Source organism: Manis javanica, chromosome 10 (assembly GCF_040802235.1).
Source record: "Manis javanica isolate MJ-LG chromosome 10, MJ_LKY, whole genome shotgun sequence".
In the NCBI taxonomy this organism is placed as follows: domain Eukaryota; kingdom Metazoa; phylum Chordata; class Mammalia; order Pholidota; family Manidae; genus Manis; species Manis javanica.
In genome coordinates, this window is record NC_133165.1 from 81,010,207 (window position 1) to 81,026,325 (window position 16,119).

Here is a 16,119-nt window from a genome sequence, read left to right on the forward strand (position 1 = left end):
AGTTTCCTATCCAGCTGGCATGGCTGTGAGACTAAGATTATGGCCAATGATGCATATTACAATGATTTTATCAATTATTGCTATAGAGCCATAAATTTCCCTACAAATACTGCTTTAGCTGTATCCCAGGAATTTTGATATTTGTCTTCCAATTATGAGTGTTTCTGAGAAAATTTGTTATTGATTTCTAGCTTCATTCCATTTAACCAGATAACATACTTTGTACAATTTGAATCATTTAACATTTGAGAAGAGGTTTTAGAGCCCTGAATATTGTCTAATGTGATAAATATTATCTGTGAACCTTAGAGCAACTCTGCTCTTTTTGTTGTTGTACTTGGAATATTCTGTAAGTGTCAGATCGTGTTGATATTGTTAAGCCTACTATATGTCTAATGAATTTCTGGGTAATGATTCAGTCAATAATTGAGATGGTGTTTTGAAATTTCTGGCTATAATTGTGGATTTTTCCTTCTCTCCTTGAAGTTTTATCAGTTTTTGTTTAAAAAATGTTACTTTTTATCACAGTTGTTTGCTCTGATCTGCTTTATCTCATGTTAAATAGCTATTTTAACTTTTTTGATTAGCGTTATGGTACTTTTTTCCATTTTAATCTCACCCATTTCTGTATTTAAATTAGAAGTTGCTTTCTTACAGGAAACAAAGCATTGCCTATTTTTTATGCTCAACCTGACAATCTCTGACTTTTGTGTTTGGGTGTTGAAATCATTTCTATTTCATAATAATTAACATATTATCCAATAATTCCCCTTCTGGGTATATACCTAAAAAATGAAGTGGAAGCTTGAATGAATATTTCTACACCAATATGTGTAGCTTTATTCACTATAACCAAAAGATGGAAACACCCAAATGTCCACTGACAAATGAATGGATAGAGAAATGTGCTATATACATATAAGGGAATATTATTTAACCTTAACAAGGAATCGGATTTTGACACATGCTAAAACATGGATGAAGCCATTATGCCAAGTGAAATAAACCAGACAAAAGAGTAAAATATTGTATGGTCATAGTCAAATTCATAGAGGCAGAAAGTAGAATGGTGGTTGGCAGAATTAGGAGAGAATGGGGTGTTATTGTTGCATGGGCACCGAATTTAAGTTTAGGAAGATGGAAAGTTCTGGAGATAGATGGTGCTGATAATTGCACATTAATGTCAATGTTCTTAATGTCTCTGAACAGTTCACTTAAATATAGTAAAAATGGTAAATATTACAAATGTTTTACCACAATAAAAAAGTTAAAATGCAAGACAGTAAAACACCCCACAAAATATTTCATTTTGGCCTTAAACTCTCAGTGATAACTTTGGTTTATTAACATAATAAGAAAAAACATTATCTATTTACACAGGTTGTTGTCTTTCACGTTGCTCTTATGCCTTTGGTGAGCACGTGTTTGTATCTGGTCGTGATTAGTATCCAAGAGATGTGCTTTGACATTTCATGTAGGGCAGCTTTGTTGGTGATGAATTGCTTTAGGTTTTCTATTTCTAAAAGTCTCTGTCTAACCTTCAATTAAAATAAAATATTTTTTTCATACCATTCTAGGTTGCCATTCCCTTCCTGTGCTTTCAAGATGTCATTGTGCATCTTCTGGCTTTCATTCTTTCTCCTGAAAAGTATACTGTCATTCTTACATTTTCTTCTTTTCATGTAATAATATTTTCTTCTTTAGCAACTTTTAAGATTTTCTCATTATAACTAGTTATAAGCAATTTTTAAAAATTGTTGTGCCTTCATGTTTGTTGTGGTTAGGGTCTATTGAACACCTCTGACCATTGGATTTATATTTTCACTTTTTGAATTTTACCATATTTTGAAATATTTTCACTCATTTCTTCATATGCATTTTTGGTCACTCCTTTCCCCTTTTTTGAGGAGAACCTAATTATACAATATGTCAGACTTCCTGAATTTGACTTTAAGTTTCCTGATGATTTGTTAAAATTTTAAAATTTTTTTCTTGGTATGTTTTATGAAGATGATTTTACTGCTATGTCTTCCAGTTAACTAAATGTTTATTCTTCAATATCTAACTGGCATTAAAACTATTCAAAATGTGTTATATATATATATATATGGTGCAGCTCTCATCTCAGTTTAGTTTGCATCTTTACAACAATTTTCACATTTTTACTTAAGTCCAATTTTCTCCAACAACTGAAGTACAGTTACAATGTTTTAACTGTATTTTACTACTGTTTTATAAGCACTTCAATATTACTTTCTTTAATTGAAGATAATTCTTAGCTCTATTTTATTTTAATTTCACCATCTATGCCATTTTGGGTCTATTTATATTGATTTTTCCTCTCCTTAAAGGTGTATTTTCCTGCTTCTTTGCATGTCTAGTAAATTTTCACTATGTCAGGCACTATGAATTTACCATTTTGAAGGTCAGATGTATTTCCATCCTTATGAAGGTTATTTAGGCTTGTTCTGGTATCATTTACATCACTAGGAAACAGTTTTGTCCTTTCAGTTTCTGTGTTAGTCTTTTTTAGACTGGATCTGAGCAGTGTTTACCCTAGTGATTTAGTGATTTCTTTCCCATAAAGTGAGCAAATCTTTCTGAATTATACACAGTAAATTGTAAGCTTTTAAATTGTGTTTGGTGTGAATAGGAATCATTTCCACTCCTGTGTGAACTCAGAATATTGTTCTTTGCAATCTTTTGGGTGATTTTTACCTCAGTTAGGTAATTTTCTTCCCCATATATGCTCAGCTACATGTTCATGTTGTGCTGTCTCTAGATCACCAGATGTCCCTCTGCACGCTGCCCCCACCTCTTGGTACTTGTTCTTGTGAACTTTAGCCTCCTTCTAGTATCACCTGCACCCTCTCCACTCTGGCAGAGTGATGGGCCCCCATGGGCACCCTGCCTGCAGTATAATGTGATACTCTATGTAAGGAAAATAGCATAAACACAGTTATGGGCCAAAAAAATATTGCAAAATATTTTCAACACACATAACAATTAAATTATTAGTACATAAGAAAATAACAGTGCAAACTTCTAGGAAATATTTTTAAAAAATATTTGTACGAAAATGTACTCTTCATCCTAGATGAAGGTTGATTTAAAGATAAACACAAATTTATAATAAAAATTGTAGAAACATATAGTAAGCTCAAGGTGGTAAATTTTTTATCATAGTAATGATTTTCTTAAGAAATTATAGTTTCAAATATTAGGATTGATTTCAAATTATGATGGAATGCACCAAAAAGAAATTACGTGTTCCCCAAATACTCACACAAATTTATAACTACTGAGACAAAAATTTTATGTTTTTAATGATAAAAGAAATTTGAAAAACATCACATAAATGGTTTCATATTTGTGAATATACTAATAATGTTAATTTATATAAAAAGGAAATTTATGAAAGGGTATGAGACATTAATAGTTGTTATTACCTTCTAGCTTCATTTTTCTATTTTTGTTATCTTAATATTTAATGAAAAGTAACAAATATTTAAGGCAAAAATATGTTAACCAAAAGAGAAAAAGGGGTAATTGTATTCTTTTAAAGTAATTAGCAGCTACAGATGTTACTGAATAAAATGAAGAAAATGTAGGCTTGCTCTTCCACACTTTTTATTTTGTGTGAAGTCCTGTGTGGAATATCACTGTGGAATTTTCAGTTCTCTGAGGACACTGTCCCCAGGGCTGCCTGTTTCAGGATCTTTGCCAAACGATTACGCAAAGGATTGACAAGTAATTTTGGATCCTAATTCACCTGGGACTTTTGTCCACATACAAACCTGTGAAGTAATTTCTTCATCATTCTAACCCTAAGGATGTTCAGAGATAAAAAACCAACAGGAACCACTATGTCTTTGATCTTTGAGAGACTTAAAAATTTTTTTTATTTAAGAAACAGTCTGATACATTTTACTGAAAGTAGAGAGATATGAATAGTTAATTGAATTGTGGCAAAAAGAAACAAGAGTTTATAATTTTTAATTTCTTAAAGACTTTTATGGCCCTGGATTTGTATACCAATAAATAGTAGCCACCTAAAATAAGTGAAATGAAGGACTTTTGGAAGCAACCTTGAATCGGAAATCATCTGCTGACATAATTAAGATCCCTGCACTATAAAATGTTAAGTTTTCTAAAAGACAAAAGGAGTAAATGCGTATTAGTCAAACAATAATGTCAACTTATTTTCAAGATATTTGGGAGCAAGGACATGGCTTAAAGTTTCCAGACTTGTGTAAGACTCAGTTGTATTGAGACTGAAGGAAAGAGAGGTAGGTGGCCTATATATATTTTCTGTTCTATATTTTGAGTCTATTATTCTATTTATTAAAATTGCTTAATCTGTTGTTACTATTTATTAATTTATTGTTAATTGTGTGATTCTCACATTCCTGGGAGTGCCCAGCTCATCCTAAAACATCAAACCAGGGTCATCCTTGCATCCCTTTGCTGAAACCTATAAACTCTTGGAGATTTATTATGGGAAATGGGCAGATGGTGGGTACAGAGTGTCTCGCACTTCTGAAGGAAAGGACTGTTTTAAAGCAAGTCAGTGAAGCCTTCATATAGCCAGTTAATTAGAATTTCTATAGGAAATGATGTGGGTTCTTTTTTTCAATTTATTTATGATCTAAACAAGCACTGGCAATTGAAATCACTTTAGCAGGTATAAATGCGGTTCACATAGCTGGTGTTCACTAAGGACCAACCACAGAGCAGCTGTTGGTCCAAACCCAGAATTTAAGTGTTTTAACCTTTGGTGTTAATATGTTTCTGGCAGATGTATTGAGAAAGTATGAATGGATTCCATAAAGGATTGCTATTTCTCTGCCAAACTGTGGTAAGTCAGGTAACAGTTTTTTGCCTTATGCAAGTACCTACATGCATGCTGAGTGTGTAGTCAGGCTGTGGTGTGACTGAGGAGCCACTCAGAGCATTTCCTCCACCAACTGGAAATGCCAACAGGAATCCTAAATTAGAGTTAGAAAGATGGTAAAAGTAAGAGGTGTCAGGATAGTTTTGAAATTGATTCCACATAATAAATAATATAACTTAATCTAAGCTGAAGCTAAATATTTTCTTGAATCAACTCTATATCTCAGTGACCTTCAGATCTGTGGCTATTACATTTAAAAAGATAAAAATCCTGTTTCCAACAAAATTTTTACATCATCTATTAAGCATCGTGTGTGAATTAAACAGAGAAAGTTTTAATGTGGCTTGGGAGATTTGGAAGGACTACTCTGAACAGTCCAAGTAGAAAACAGAGGGATCAGTCACAAAAAGCCGGGTACAGGTTAGAATCAGCTAAATGGATGGAATAATGGGAAGGGAAAAAAACATAAAAAATTATGTGAAATTTTTTTCCACACACGTAGTCCATGTAAGATGATTCATGCAGTAGAACAGAGTCTTCAACTACATTGGGAGATGGATCTAGAAACATATAGTGTTATAAACACACCTCATATGTTTTTAATTTATTTAGGAAAAAAAGGTTACAAGCAGATCATGAAACTGAGTAAAGTTCTGATGAGTGAGAAAATAAATATTTTTAGGGGACAAGTGTGCTATGAACGAATCTATTGCAAAGTACAAATTTAAAGGGCAGTGCACATTTAAAAAACTATCATGAAAAATTATGTTTCCTTAGGACTATATTCTTTAATGAATCCATAAATCCTTTAATTATATTTTCAAACACAGGTCATAACAATTTTTAGACATAAAATCAATGAACATGTTTGTGTTTATTTTTAATGAGGTTCATCAGAACATAACACATCAGAAAGTAGGGCACCGAAGGGTGAGTGTATTTTGTTTCAGGTATATGTATGTAAGCATGTATTTGTGTGAGTTGTGAGCATGTACACTGGGCTGCAATACAAAATGTCTATCATGCAATATATTGTAGTAAAAACGTTCGAAAGTCAAGTTTGTAATCCAGCTAATTATATGCTGTCAGCAGAACCAAGAGTATGAATTATATTTACAATCCATTATTAAGTAAAACAAAGTGCATTGAAATGCACTGCTCAACTTTTCTGAACAAAATCCATTATAACCATTTTCACACCATTTTCTCAGAGCTTACTTTGCTCAGTTTTACAAACTGATCTGGCAAAAGTCAGGACACAGGAATGAGAAACCACACATCTGTAACAAGATTCATTCTTCTGGGATTGACAGATGCCCCTCAGCTACAGATTCTGATTTTTATATTTCTACTTATGACCTACATGTTGAGTTTCACTGGAAACCTGAGCATCATCATCCTCACATTAGTGGATTCTCACCTTAAAACTGCAATGTACATTTTTCTCCAAAATTTTTCCTTCCTAGAAATCTCATTCACTTCTGCCTGCATTCCTAGATTCTTGTACAGTATATCAACAGGTGACAGGACTATTACCTATAATGCTTGTATATGCCAACTATTTTTTACAGATGTTTTTGCAGTAACAGAATTTTTTCTCCTGGCCACCATGTCCTTTGATCGATATGTAGCCATCTGCAAACCCCTGCACTACATGACTATTATGAGCTACAGGGTCTGCAAAAGGCTTGTCTTCTGCTGTTGGATGATGTCTTTGTTGATCGTATTGCCACCACTCAGCTTGGGACTGGACCTGGAATTCTGTGCCTCTAATGCCATTGACCACTTTGCATGTGATGCTAACCCTTTGCTGAAGATCTCATACTCAGATACATGGCTCACAGAGCAGATGGTTATTGTCTGTGCTGTATTGACCTTTATCATGACTCTGGTGTGTGTGGTTCTGTCCTACATGTACATCATCAGAACAATTCTAAGACTCCCCTCTGCCCAGGAGAGGACAAAAGCCTTTTCCACCCGTTTGTCCCACATTATCGTTGTTTCTATCACCTATGGCAGCTGCATCTTTGTTTACATCAAATCTTCAGCAAAAGATGAAATGACCATTAATAAGGGAGTGTCAATAATCACTACTTCCATTTCTCCCATGTTAAACCCATTTATTTATACACTGAGGAACAAACAAGTGAAACAAGCTTTTAATATCTTAGTCAAAAGATTTATATGGTTCTCAAAGGATTAGGGGAACATTGATGTCAGATTTCTAAGCATATATTCCATCTACCTAATTTGGTCTGTTCCCAATCTAGATTTGGCCTTCCATTCAGTATTGTCCCTGAATGTAAGTCACCCTATGACCCCATGAATGGGGTTGTTACCCCATTCATCTCTTTACAAGAAAACTCTTTAAATGATAACGTTAATGAAGAAAAATGAGAATAAGTGTTTCAGGAAATATAACTTCACTCTTAACCAATGCTGAAAGGATTGGGTAATTTATCATAAAATATTAGCACAATACTGCACACAATTCAGGCATATAAAAAACGAACATAAAATAAAAGCCTTACTCAAATAAGAGACATAATACATAAAAGAATCAGAACTTTTCTAAGTGTTACAAGAACATATCTCATAAACCTGAGATATACTTTAATACAATGAATTAGTATAAGATGTAGAAGGAAGAATTTACTAACGAAAAATCTTTAAAATCACAACATTCACATATTTCATTGACTGAGTCCTTTCCAATATAAAAATGATTTAAAATTTGCCAATAGAATATGAAGTTACAATGATGAGAGAAATGCAATGGTAATTCCTGGTAAAGATAAATCCTTCACTGCAATCACATAAAACAGATTGATATTGACACAACAATGAAAATATTAAATCTTTAATGTGGAGTATTTAAGCAAACAGATGGCAGCAAATCCAAGTAAATTAATATAGGGTTAGAAGAGCAATAAATAAATAAACACTAAGCCAAATATACTGGGAATGAAAAAAAAACAGAGAAAAACATAGGGTGAATACCAGTATCGAAGTGATGATTTGCTGTTTTAAGTGAAAAGAAAATGTCATCTCAAGATTCTAAGTCATACACCTGTAACTCTGGGGGGCAAACCTATTCTCAGCCAGGGGCAAATGAACCTTTGAAGCTGAAATCAGTCAAAGGGAGAAGTAAAGTGGGAGAAACCTGTTTATTGCTTACAAGGAGTTGTCTCATCCTGCTCACCAATGTCTCTCATGACTTGGCTTCTAAAAGAACCCACCAAAACCTCTCTGTATCAGGTGCAAGCTAGTTCCCAAATCCACTTGTAATCACCTACTGATATGGAGATGGACTACTTCTCTCCACACCTTGGAAACACCTAGTGATATGGAGATGAACTAAGGTCAGGCAAGAGATTCTGAAAATATTGCAATTTTCCCCCAGCCCAACCTTTCAGAAATCTCACAATCACTCACTCCCCATCTTCTGCAATGGCCCAGTGTGAGAAAACTGGAGCACTGTAACCAAATTAATTATATACAATAACAACAGCAATAAAATGATGATAACCCTCAAGCTGGAGCATCCAGCTAGGCTCAAAGTCCTATGCAGATTAAGTCCATAGGTCACCCATTCTGCAGGCGGCTATCAGCTGAATGGTCAGGGAGTTCAATGCACTCATCATGTGGCAGCTGCAGGAAGTGGGCAGGTCCAGGCTGCAGGAACTGCAGAAGAAAATATCCTTAAAGGTGATAAGATACATATTTTAATGACACCAGCAGAGGCAAATCTTGTCCATCAGGTAGGACACATGCAGGTCCTGTGATAGGACAGTGGCAGGTATGGGATCTTGACCTGGTCTAGTGTAGCAGACCTTCACTCCACTCCCTGGGGGAGTTACAGATGGGTCGATATATAGGGCTACAGGGCATACATGCACTTGCCATAAAGATATAGGAAAACTTCCCTATAAGATGCTCTTATGTGCTGGTCATTTGGGGTACACTACTGTGATGTTTGGGGGCCACTCAGCTATGACTCCAGGAACACACAGGAGGCCGGCTTGCAGGCCTTTTCCCCAAGGTGCCAGAAGGGCCAGCCATCACTTGTCCATGTGTTGAAATGTCCAGGGCCATGCCCACGCAACAGATTCTCCAGGGTTTAGTGCAGGCAGGGCTGGTAGCAGGCAGGTTGCTGCTCTGCTGCCCATGTCCTGGCTTCAATAACTCCTATTTGGTATGCACATACAATTGTACAGGAGAGGCAGCAATGTGTGTTAGCATGTCCACTGGGCTCAAAGCTCCTTTTTAGTGCTTCTCATTCAAATGCCATAGCACAGTCCATAAATGAGCTGAACAGCCCCACAGACTATTGGTGTCAGACTTCAGGCCAGACTTCAACAAACCATTGTACCTCTCTGTCATGCCTGCCTCAGTAGGGTTATATGATACCTGAAATTTCCACTGTATTCCTTACTGCTGCACCTATTATTGTAATGTGTTACCAGTGTAGTGGATGCCTTGATTGCTCTCAGTAACCTGTGGCTGGCCATAGCCTACAAAGGAGACCTCTTTTGGTGTTTTGTTGATCCACATGACATGCAGCAAAAGCAACCAAAAGGCCAGTAGCTGTGTCCACAAAGTCGTGGCATAACAATGTCCTTCTGTTATGGGCTGTGGCCCAATATAGACTATCTGCCACCTGACAAGGGGTAACGGCACCTTTCCTGTTGTCCTATGTTGCTGTGGGACTCGGTGTAAGTCCCTCTTAGAGCACCCAAGGCACTCCTTCTGGGCTCTGCTGACTTCTTCAAAGGTCTACAGCAAGCCCACCAATGGGCTACAACCCACATTGTCTTTTGCCCCATGTGCAACAAAAGCTGATATAACCACAGGGCTACATCAGAGACAGGGTTTCCTTCTAGCCAATTCATGTGGGCCAATGTGTCTGCTTCATTATTCCCTGGGGATGCGAAAGGCAAATGGCCAGTGACATGATATACAGTAAGTGTCTTAGTCTGACCAGAAACCCACGGGTCTTGCCACAGCTCTTGCCCCGAAAAGGGCCAGTGACTCACCATCCAGTTGGCAGGACACCGTCAGTAACCACAGGGTCAAACCAAGATAGATGGCCCAGCTGTCAGTGTAGACAATTACTGGGGAGGGCTCCTGTGTGATCATGAGCCGTACTGCCCACAGCTCAGCCCATTGGCTGCTCTTTCCCTCTCTGTCCTCCATTCATATTGTCTCAGTTTGATCTAGCCCATTCCTCCCTCCGAGTGTGTTCAAATAAAACTGATGCGCCGCTTCACTACTGAATCTCTGCCCTTCAATTCTTTGTCACAACAGGAATAAGAACCAGGGAGACAAACTCAGTCCCCTAACATATTCACTTAACTTCTGTGGAAATTGTGGGTGAAGAGGGTACACAATTTCTTTATAAAGGAAAAGGATATAACACACAGTAATTTTTAAAACAATATATTATTTATTCATGAGTAGCAAAACTCAGAACATAATTCAAAACCCATGCCAATTGGATGGCAAGTCAGAAAATTGCAAATGGGACCTGAAAGTTATAGAATGTAGTCATGAACCTCAGTATCCCTCCTCTATCAGTCCCTGGGTATTGGTGACCAGTTCATCATTTAGAGGAGGGCCTCCTAGGAAGTTCAGTTGTTATCAGTTTCCTTTGTCAGGGGATTGTGAATGGCCATTAATCTTTATAACCCATCTCCAAATTTGGGGGGATCTCCTGAAAGTGCAGGTAAAATGGCTTTATAATTTAAAAGCGATTCTTCTGTCCAGGGGACAGATTTTTAAAATGGGAATTTATGTTGGATATGGACATTACTTTGTGTTCCAAGCCTAATTTCTGTTCTTTTATCTTGTCAGGGGAATTCCTAAGGCTAGCTGTTACAATACAACAATTGAAAGCTCTCTAAAAATATTTTTTCTTTCAAATATAGCCTATTTAAAAGATCCATCTTCTGGCCATTTGTGAGTAAGACCTTAATGGCAGCTCAAACTTATAAACCTTTAATGAAAAGAGCTGGAGACAACTTTCCAGATTTAAAACATGCACCTCCAAACTGTTTTTCATACTGGCTCCACCAATTCACTTTCCCACCAACAATAGCTAATGGTTCCCTTTCTTCTACATCCTCACCTACATAACAAACAACATTTGTTATTTCTTGTCTTTTTAATAATAGCCATTCCAGCAAATGTAAGGTTATATCTCATTATGGTTTTGATTTGCATTTCCCTGAGGATTAGTGATGTTGAGCATCTTTTCATGTGTCTCTTGGCCATCTGTATGTTTTCTTTGGAAAATTTATCTGTTCAGGATTTCTATCTTTCAAGCAGGTTGGTTGAGTTGCATGGGTTTTTTATATATTTTGGATATGATCCACTTATCACATACATCATCTGCAAATATATCTCCTGTTCCAGAGGTTGCCTTTTTTTTTATGGTCTCCTTTGCTGTGCAGAACCGTTTAGTTTGATATCCCATTTGTTTTGTTTTGTTTTTGTTTCCCCTGCTTGGTGAGACATATCCAGGGAAAAAATTACTAATGCCTATGTTCAATATTTCACTGCCTATGCTTTCTTTTAGTAGTTTTAAGATATCAGGTCTTATTATGTAGCTCTTTAAAATATTTTGAATTTATTTTTGTGTTTGTATGAGACAGTTATCCAGTTTCATTCTTTTTCATGAAGCTGTCCAGATTTTCCAACACCATTTTGAAGAGACTGTCATTTACCCTCAAAACAAAATCTCTTTCAAACTACTTTACCTTTCAAGAGGATAAGAACATTGATTTTTTAGGAAATATTCTCTGTCTTCATCTTCAACTGTACCTTGTTAATGCCATCTCACAATCAGTATTTAATTTGAACAAAATTATAATGATCTTCCTTACCTCTTACAATCTGCATTTAGTAAAACATATGCAAACAATCATTAACATAAAGAAAAACATAACCAAGCAGTAATTAATAATAATTGATAGACTTCCTCTGAGTAATTGTTACAAAGGCAACAAGTAAATCCAGGTAAAACACGAATACCATTGACTTAAAGACATCAGACTGTGGCTGAAACAATGAGGACCAGAGGGGTAAGACACTGGAAGGGCTGAACTGTACAAAGATGAATTAATTGGAAGCAGCTGTTCTAGTCCTCAGGGCATTTTCAGATTCATGAATTCAGCGGGTTAAAGATACTTACAAATTCTTTGATACTTTCCCATCAGAAGGTGTCACCTCTGTCTGATCCCCTGTAACATCAACTGGCTCTTTGAGTTGATTTTGGCCATTAGAATGTGGTAGAAGTGAAGTTGTGTCACTTCAGTGATTAGGTCATTGGGGCCGTAGCTTCCATCTTCTCTTCTGGAACATACCCTGGGTGAATCCGGGTGTCATGTGAGAAGTTCAAATGCCCTGAGATTGCTATGCCATGAGGAAGCCAAGCTAGCCTTGCAGAGGGGCTGTGGTGAGGGAGATGCTTGCTCAGCCCCATCTGATCCAGCCATCTTAGCTGTTGTGACATTGGACTGAAGAAGTCATGGTGGACATCAGCTCAGTTGAATCTTCACATGATTTCAAATCCAGTCATTGCTGATTACAACTAAATGGAACTCCTTTGTGAGAACCATCCAGCTGCCACCATCTACTCCTGCCACTATGAATGATGATAATTGTTGTATTTTCCACTAAAATTTAGGGTGATATGTTACACAGCAATGGACATTAAAAACTAGTGTGTAGTAAATTGCTTTGCTTGGGCAGTGGGCTCCAGGAAACCAGCAGAACTCTTGGTGACCTTGTAAGGATAGAGATACCACACTAGACACTTGACAGCCCTGAGAGAAAAATATTCTAGCTGTCGAATGTTGAATTTTTCCTTTTCTGTATGTACAGTATATTCAAGAGGTGTTAATTAAAAACTGAAGAAAAGCCCAAAAGGCGAGATACAAAAATAATTGATCAAAAGTATTATGATCCCCAGTGAAAATATGTTGTATTTTCAAAGACAATGATAAGAACAGCAGTAGTCTGGGGAAGTCTATATAATGGAGAGACTCTAAATTAATTAAGAAAATTAGTTTTCATGTGGACTGTTAAGTACTTGACATGTGTATATTATTACTAGTTCACAAAGTTCACAAAACATTTTGCAAAATAATTCTGAATTTTCTTTTTTTTTCATTTAGAGAAAATGAGACTCACGGAATTTAGGAAACTTAATGAGTGAGAGATCCATGATCAAATTCACTTTCAGTGACTCCAAACTTGTGTTAATAGCAGTATCTGATATTGGTTCAGACAAGCACATTTTCTTAAGGAGGGAATTTGAAGACTGACTCAAGAAAGCCTATGTTTCCTGACATAAGCACAATTTAAATCATGAGTATACCAAACAAATTTCAGAACAATATTCTATGTGAAATGTTCAAGACAAATGATTTATTTAAGATATATCACTGTTTAACTTAAGAATTTTTATCTTTATTTTTACAGGTTGAGGATAAAATTGATCAAAAATAATTTTAAAATATTTAAATATATATTGTGATGATTGTGAAGCGACTCCTCCCACCTAGTTCGTTAACACATACACCAACTCAAATATGTATATTTTTTAGTGTGTTTGAGGACAATTAAGTTCTCTTAGCAAAATTCAATGATACAATGTTGTCAACTATAGTCCCCACGTAATATATTAGATCCTCAAAACTTTCTGTTTACAGCTGAAAGTTTGTACCCATTTACCAACTACTTCCAATTTCTGCCAACCTCCAGCATAGCAACTGCTTTCTACTCTCTGTTTCTGAGTTTGACTTTTTAGATTTCCATATGTAAATGATAACATTTATATATGTAGCACTTGTCTTCTGTCTGGCATATTTCATTTATCATTATGCCTTCAAGGTTATCCACGTTTTCACAAATGGAAGGATTTCCTTCTTTCTCATGGATTAATGGTCCACTGTGTACACACACACACACACACACACACACACACACACATATACACCACATCTTCTTTGTCCATTCTTCCACCAATGCACCTAGTTTGTCTTCCTATCTTAAAATTATGAATAACGCTGCAGTGAACATGGGGTGCAGTATCTTTTTGAATTATTGTTTTTTTTTCCTTCAGAAAAATACTCAGAAGTGAAATTTCTGGGTCAGAAATTAGTTCAACTCTGTTTTTTAAGGAACTCCTGTAGTTTTTTCCTAGTGTCTGTACCAAAAAACATTCCCACCAACAGTGCACAAAGGTTCCCTTTTCTCCACATTTTCATCAATATGTGTTATTGTTTATTTTATTTATTTATTTTTATTGAGATATAATTAACATAAAACATATTAGTTTCAGGTATAACATAGTTTGATATATGTATATATTGTAAAACAATCACCATGATGTCTAGTTAATATCAGTCACCACAAAGTTTTATTGTGATGAAAACTCAGCAAATTTCAAATATACAGCACAGTATTATTAACTTTAGTCACCATGCTCTATGTTACATCTCCAGGACTTATTTATCTTAAAACTGAAAATTTGTACCTTTTGCCCACCTGCATCCATTTTTCCCACCCCTCACTTCCCACTCCAGCAACCAGCTATTTGTTCCAGGGTCAATAAGTTCAATTTTTCCTCCCGGTTCCACATATAAGTGAGATCACATATTATTGTGTTTGTCTGACTTATTTCACTTAGCATAATGCTCTCAAGGTCCATCCATGTGGTTTTAAATAGCAAGATTTCCATTTTTGTGACTGAATACTATTTAATTATATATATTTATATGATATATAGTTACATAAATATATTATATATATTTATATTTAAATTCCACTTTGTACATATATATCACATTTTTTATCCTTTTGTTCATCAGTAGAAACTTAGGCTGCTTCTGTATCTTGGCTATTATACATAATGCAGTGAACTTGGGGGGTACAGATATCTTCTTAAATCGGTGTTTTTGTTTCTTCAGGTAAACATCTTCAGAGTTGGAATTGTTGGATCATAAGGTTGTTTTATTTTTAATGTTTTGAGGAACTACCAACCTGTTTTCCATACTGGCTGTATGTATAATTCCATACTGGGATTATATTCCCACTAATAGTGCCAGTCTCACACTCTTTTGATTACTACAGTTTTGTATGTGTCTACAACACCACACCTTCTTTTTTAGAGCAAAATGTGACCCCTTTTAATTTTTGAATGTGTACAGATATTGTTTAAGTCTCAACTGTGTGACATATGATATATTGGCACCACTTGACAAACAGGAAACTGTGTTCTAAGAGACATCACATATATGTTGAGGTTACCAGCTGGTAAGTGCAGCATTTAGCATAGAGCCTTGAGACCCAGAGCCAGCACCCTAAATTCTCTCCCCAATATCTAGGAAGTGTATAGCCAGTTTGACTATTGGCTATGCAACACATGGTGGTGCAGACATAAAATGGCTTTATCTTTCCAATGTTCCCGTCTGTCCTGTGCTTCTGGGTTGAGGGCTGTCTTAATGTCGTCTCAGTCCTGCTGTGTAACTCTGCCTCATTTGAGTTATTAAAACTCAGTCTTGTTTGTTTTAAAATTCCAACTTAATATTCTTTAGCTCAAGATAAACTTGTGGTTCTAGGAGCCTGAAGTGTAAGAGGTGGTATTATTTGTTCCTATTGCTGCTACCCACTTCTACCTTCTTGTGCTTTGGCAAAGGAGGAAACCTCTGTCCTTAAGCAAGAGCCTGCATGAAGGTTTGGTCCCCATTGTGATGGTTGATGCCACTGATCCAGCTCCTTGGTGGGCAGCCCCTCACCCCAGCAGCACTAGACCCATGGCATGGGTGGCACCTGTGAGACACAGCTGCCCCGGTGGTCCTCAGCTGTGCAGGTCCCTTTGCTCCAAGCCCAGCAGTTTGAGACCCCATAACATCTCCTCTCCTCTCCTAGCCTGAGGCCTGAGGGCTTGGATCAGATTCCTTTTATATCTCTGAGACCTGGGGCTTACCATACACTTAATATGGATTTAAAATGGAAAAATTATGTTGTAATCATTAAGGGATGAATAAATAGTCAAAAATGTTCTCATAAACACTCTCAGACTCTTCAGCTTAAATAATAATTTTACCAATCATTCAAAAAGAAATTACTTCACAGACTCTTCCCTAACTCACTGTAATATTAACTCAATAATCATACCTGACAAAGACCGTCAAAAATAGAAAATCATGGAGGAATCT

General features: G+C 36.2%; 1 protein-coding gene across 1 annotated transcript; it reads left to right on the forward strand.

The window, feature by feature from the left end:
* The first annotated feature begins 6,158 nt into the window (after positions 1-6,158).
* On the forward strand, positions 6,159-7,097 carry LOC108407161 (olfactory receptor 6C2-like). Its single transcript, XM_037002180.2, has one exon. It carries the CDS (start codon positions 6,159-6,161, stop codon positions 7,095-7,097), a length of 939 nt encoding a protein of 312 aa, XP_036858075.1.
* Positions 7,098-16,119: the final 9,022 nt, after the last annotated feature.